At 52.6% G+C, this 5,730-nt stretch overlaps 1 protein-coding gene across 1 annotated transcript in view; it reads right to left on the bottom strand.

Annotated features, from left to right (window-relative positions):
* Positions 1 to 1,370: 1,370 nt before the first annotated feature.
* DNAJC17 (DnaJ (Hsp40) homolog, subfamily C, member 17) overlaps positions 1,371 to 5,730 on the bottom strand; it is a gene marked incomplete at its 5' end in the record, with an annotated part of 10,731 nt that continues 6,371 nt past the window's right edge. The window contains 5 exons of the mRNA XM_010145575.1: positions 1,371 to 1,409; positions 2,145 to 2,273; positions 2,979 to 3,059; positions 3,655 to 3,732; positions 4,262 to 4,311. Coding sequence (XP_010143877.1) covers positions 1,371 to 1,409; positions 2,145 to 2,273; positions 2,979 to 3,059; positions 3,655 to 3,732; positions 4,262 to 4,311 — 377 coding nt within the window. The remainder of the gene's footprint in view (positions 1,410 to 2,144; positions 2,274 to 2,978; positions 3,060 to 3,654; positions 3,733 to 4,261; positions 4,312 to 5,730) is intronic.

The following is a 5,730-nucleotide window of genomic DNA, read 5'->3' as shown; positions in this document are numbered from 1 at the left end:
GGGAAAGAGCTGCATTTGCAGAGTGGGAACAAACAGGGGGGTGGATTCAGACAAAAATAGGAGCACCACGAAGGGAGCAGCACACGGGAAGTGAGGGCAGCTTAAACCAGAACGAGATCAGTGCAGCTTGAAAGCAAGAGCGTGGACCCTGATGGCCGGTAAGCCAGACTGGGCAGGAAAGGATGAGGCAGGGAGTAGGTTGAGGCTGGGGCAAAAGACCTTGTTTTTACAGCCCAGAATTGAGGAGCTGAGATCAAGGCACCTCGCAGCAGTACAGCCAAGAGAAGCTACTACCAAATCACAGAGTTTGGGACCACTCTGGCAGAGGCAGAGCAGGATTTGAGGAGGGTCTGGAGTAGCAAGGAGGAAAAGCAGGAACCAGAGCAGCACGAAGATCTTGGCCTGGGCAGCAAGACTGCCATGTAATCAAAGAAACTCACACATAAAGGAGCAGAAAGGACAGACAAGCAGCAGCAGTGCAGTTCTTGGGAAAGGAAGAAGGCAACTGGCCTTCGCTCCCCACCAGTTTGAGGGTTAATACGGGACTGACGAGGCTGTGCTGGGCAGAAGTGAGTCACCACCTTCACGCAGCACGAACCCTGCTCGCCTCTCTCCCTCGCTGCCCCACCATGCTAATTCCTCTCAGCAGGCGGACGCGGCAGTTCTGCACTAACAAGCTTCGGCCATGGAAGTGAGCCAAGACACTCAGCCAAAAGCCAGGGCTTTTGAACCCACAGAGGTAAGAAGCCACCAGTGAGCTCCAACCGCAGCAGCAACCCCTCAGGCATAAGGGAGCCAGTTCTCATTCTCTGCCCAGTGAGGGATACTCAAATGAACTGGATGGATTCTGCCTTTCCCCCCAGTTTGCCTTCTGACACCGTGGCCGCCTCTGTGAGGCTGCAGGACACTCTCTGGTGGATCCGCCCGGCTCCTGGGCTGTGATGCTGTTAACTGCCCCTGCCTGAGACTTCTGGGAAATGGCTGCTCAAAGAAGACGCATCCCAAGAGAAACCGCACACGTAAACAGAACCAGGCTAATGATAGGGCACTCTGATGTCTAACTGCACCCCCTATAAACAACTTCACAAGAAGTCAGGAGAGTGAATGCACTGAACAACCCCATAGGCTGGTACAAAGGCAGTGAACACACATTGGGCTGATCGAGACAGACACACAGACTACGGCACGTGCAGAGCACGAGGCGGGAGATCTCTCGGCAGTCAGATCTTCTGGATCTTTATACCACAGGAAGGAGGAGAGGGGAGGAAGCATCACAGGAAGGTTGAACTGGAACTCAAATAACCAGCAGTGTGTCCCTTCACATCTCCACAGCCAAGAAATTACTAACCAGAGCAGATTACTAACCAGAGCTACACACTCTTCAAAAGAAGGGGGTGCACCCCCCGCTCCTGAGAGACAACAGGAGCGCGGGGTAACAGAGCGCCAGAAGGCTGGGTCCTGTGCTTTAACCACTAGATGTTACCACCTTCCACATGTTCTGTGATGGGAACGCTTCTGCTATTCGGGAGGAACAGCCTCAGAGGGGTAATCTGGTGACATACACAGGGAGCAGCGGAAGAGCCAACAGACACCTTGCACTCTCAGTAACCGCACTGGTAACGAGGACCTAAACCAGTCAGCAAGGTCTCTGCTTAACTGGGTGTTGCTTTCTCTCCCTCCTGCAGACCCCAAGAATTTGGGTTTCCTCTCAGCACTGAAATGTCCCCCTCCACGAACACAGTAACGAGCCTCTCCAAAGAAACCTTCCAGGAGACCCAATTCAACCAGCAATCAGCCAGAGGATTCCCACTGGCAAAGTGTCTCAGAAAAAATTGCAGACGGGCATTAGAAGCTCTGGGCTGAGCAAGGACCACCCTTGTTTTTCACCCGGAAGAGAGTGAGATTGTGCGAGGATCCAGCCATCCCCGCAGCCTGTGTTCTCAGCCTGCTGCACTCAGGCGAAGGGCCCTTTGGAGAGGCCCCTGCTTCAGCACGGAAGGGCTCACAGAAAGCCAGGCTTTTCATCAGCAGCTTCTGCTCAGCTCTGCCAGGAACCAACGTGTCTTACCATAAGGCAAAGCACACTCTCAAATCCAGGTTGCTATAGAAACAGGTTTAGATAGCAGCAGCCGGCGTCTCCGTACCTGTGAGGTCCTGGGCTGACGGGTGCTGTCAGAAAGGACAGCGCTGGGACTGCTCCGGGGCTGGCCCTCCAGCCAGGAGATCTTGAGGGGGTTGTTTATCAGGCCAACTTCATTCTTCACAGCCATCTCCTACCAACAAAACATTCCTCCATCACCCGCTGAATGCCAGACCCCACTCCCTCTTGGGTCGCTAGCAATCACCAGGTCCTCCATCCCAGCCTGGCACCGAGGCCAAGCAGGGCACAGTGGAGATTTCCCAAGCCGCCTGACACAAGCAGCGCCCTTTCAGGCCCACACCTGCACCAAGCCTGGACAGAACACTGCCCTGCCAGTAGTTCTGGTGAGCAGGGCACAGGCAGATCGGGGTGGTTCGGATCTTCTGGATATATGAGGGAAAGAACAGGTGACAAGGACAGTGTAAGCTTAAGCTGATGGAACTACTAAAATTAACTGCAATTTCTGCTTCCACAGCCACGTGAATTATCGTAACTTACAGTGAGTCGAGACATTTTGATGCCTGATACAGCTTCTAAAACCCATTAAGCCCATGTCTCAGAGAGAGCCAATGACACAGCTCGGTGCCGCCTTCCCAAAGCGGTGTCTCTCCCCAGGCTGTTTCAGGGACAACCTCTTGTTTATGTGCATGATCTGCTCCGGGTTTATGCCTCCAGCTCTGCCACTCCCCTCAGCCACTGGCACCTTCGCTCTCATTACCCTTCTCCACTGCCTTAATGACAGGGCAGTGTCTCCAGCCAGGGGTTTGCTAACCCTCCCCTCCAGAGCACCCCTGCTCGCCCACTCCTGACACACAGCTGGTGTCTTCACTGGACTTACAGCGGCCTTAACCGTGGCAAATTCCACCACTGCGCTCCCGGTCTTCCTGCTCGAGATCAACAAATTGAGCACATCGCCGTACTGTGCAGACAAAGGAAGAATGAAAGGGAACTTAATTACAGCCCCAGGAGAGATGTTCATTTGTGGAATGAAGGCAAAGAGCAAACGAGCGCTTTCACAGACGAGAGGCCTGAGCCGCCCCTTTCTGTCCTGCATGATGCCTCCACTGGTCCTAACCTGTTATAATTTCTGTCCCTTCTGGAAATAATTCTGGGGAGTCACGGAGCTACACTTTGCTTCCAGCCAGCCCCAGTGCAAGAGGGCTGCTCAGCTCAGCCAGAGCTGCAGGAGGCACTTGCATGAAGGGAAAACAAAGATCCCATGCTGGGATTCAGCAGACCAAAGGCTCGTCTGTTCCCATCTCTGAACTTCCCACCGCAGCTAACGCGTAGTGCACAAGTGAAGGCAGAAGCACACCGCAGCCACGTAGCCAGACTGTCACTCAGGGCATGAACCACTCCGAGGGAAGCGTTTGCAGCTGCTGCTTCAGCAAGAGTCTCCACTGGAGAAAAAACCGAGTCACTCCAGCTTACAGGCAGCCCCCAGAACCTGCTGTTCTTTCTCGTGCCACCGAGAGCGGGGGAAGATCAGGGAGCAGGGAAGGGTCAGACAGGACCTTTTGCAGGATCTGCAGCAGAACGTCTTTAGAGTATCCCCCTCTCGTCTCGTCTTCTTTCCCGCATTTCCATTTCAGCTGGGAAATAAACACGACAAGTTAATTTTGTCTGTTTGGACACACGCTGCCACAGTCAGTGCAGCTCCTGCCACCTACACCCAATGGAGTTTGCTCCCAGACGCGCTCCTAGACAGTGATTTCAACATCAGGACGTGCAAAGGGAACACATTATTTGGGGAACAGGGAGAAAAATTGCTGCCTGGAATAAAAAAGATCATACTTGAATGCATTCTAATGGCTATATCAGGGTAATAAGCAGATATTTCCCAGTACTTAAAGCACAGACAACTCAACTTCAGCTTGAAAATCCGGACCAGACAGTAAAGAGTGTGAGGGAGGGTGTTTCAAAGGCAGTGACAGGAGCTGTTTACATGCATGATGCACTTCATATAAAGAACCTTCACCTCTGCTGTACAAAACAAAGGGACGCAGCAGCCCAGCTGCTGAAGCGTCCCTTGTTTTCCAGAGCTGCCTAATGTTCTGTCGGTTTTCACCAAACCCCAGCTTTATCTGTGCTTTATCAGCTTTACCCAGCAAAGGATCTTACTTTGAGTTTAGGCGTTGTTTTGCCTTCTGATCCATTTCTTTCTTGCCTGCCTGAAGAGGGGAAAGAAAAAAAGATGGAAAGGACATGGGTGAAAACTCCTTGGCTAAAAAGCATTCAGCACCAAACCCACCCCGAGAACATACGTATGGCAAAAGCAAACCCTGATGGACTTCCTTAGACTGTTTCAGCTCCAAAAGCCTCGTGCAACCCTGTCCTGGGAGCTGCAGTTCAGACTGCATGCTGGATGTCAGCACCTTCCCTTCCAGATGCCCAGACTTGCCCTGATCAAGGCTGGAGGCAGCTCAGTAAAAATACAAGCTGGAGACCTGTGAGATGCTGCGACATTTTTCCCTGCAGGAGCGTTGTGCTGGTGGGAATGAATGTGGAAAAATTAAGGATAGACAGGAGAGCAGAGCCTAGGAACTGAATCTGGGCCATGATCTCAGCCTGTTTTACACTAAGCAAATGCTCAATGTCCCCAGTTCCTCATACGTGACATTAAGAAAGGCTGGCATGGGCTGAACCACTCACACACACAGGGAAACCCTGGGACCCCAAAAAGACTGTCTGCTGCTGGACCCCTGGTGTTATTTTCTTAACTCATTAGATCACTGTTTTTTCCGTGAGAAAGCCGCAGATGTTGTGCTGTATATAGCTTAGGCCAGAATGAAAGAGACAACACATCTTCCTGGGTACTGAGAACCCCAACAGCAGCCCAGTTAGTCTTGAAAAGAACAGAACTTTCCGCAACATAAAGCTGTATTTTAAGCCCACGCAGAGAGAGAACACTGACAACTCACTGCAGGAATGTGTGGATGGGAGTGAGGTTCAGCAACACCAAAGGGTGAGGTTCCGGGATTCTGGAAACACCTACTCCCCTCCCGAAGGAGACTAACGAACAGCTTCTGAACAGCCCAAGAGAATCAGAGGGAGACAAACTCAGACATGGTCACTGTCCATGGCAGTGTGAGATGCAGATTGTGCCCCACTCAGCCTGCTGCTGGGCTCTGTACAAAGCCGGGATAAGACTCTGTACGCCCGAGGAACACGAGAGAATCGAGTTCCAGAGAGTAAAGCCTCATCAGCCGCAGACTGAACAACCTTTCCTCTCCACACGGAGCCTCTGCTGAGCAACAGGCACTGGGAGCTTAGAGGGGACTCAGCAGCACCACCCCAACGGTAACTATTAATTTGGCAAACCTGGATCACTCCTTATGGCGAGTCTGTGACACCAACTGCTGGAACTGGGACAGAGAAGCAGGCTCCGGGCTCTCTCCAGCCTAACTGCAGGGCTCCACCTCAGATCGTCTCAGTTCAGTGCTTCAACACATGTAAAGAGCCCCCAGGGAAGAAAGCAACCCCACAGAAAGGCTGGTGGTCTTCTGCCTTATTCCTGACCAAGGCGCTAAGCAGGACCCTCTGCCCAGCACGGTGAGCGAGGCGGATGTTGCGGCTGGCCGCCAGCTCTG

The sequence above is a fragment of the Buceros rhinoceros genome, unplaced genomic scaffold, assembly GCF_000710305.1.
Source record: "Buceros rhinoceros silvestris isolate BGI_N320 unplaced genomic scaffold, ASM71030v1 scaffold39891, whole genome shotgun sequence".
NCBI lineage: Eukaryota > Metazoa > Chordata > Aves > Bucerotiformes > Bucerotidae > Buceros > Buceros rhinoceros.
The sequence above is the reverse complement of the archived record's forward strand: the minus strand, read 5'-3'. Positions and strand labels throughout refer to the sequence as shown.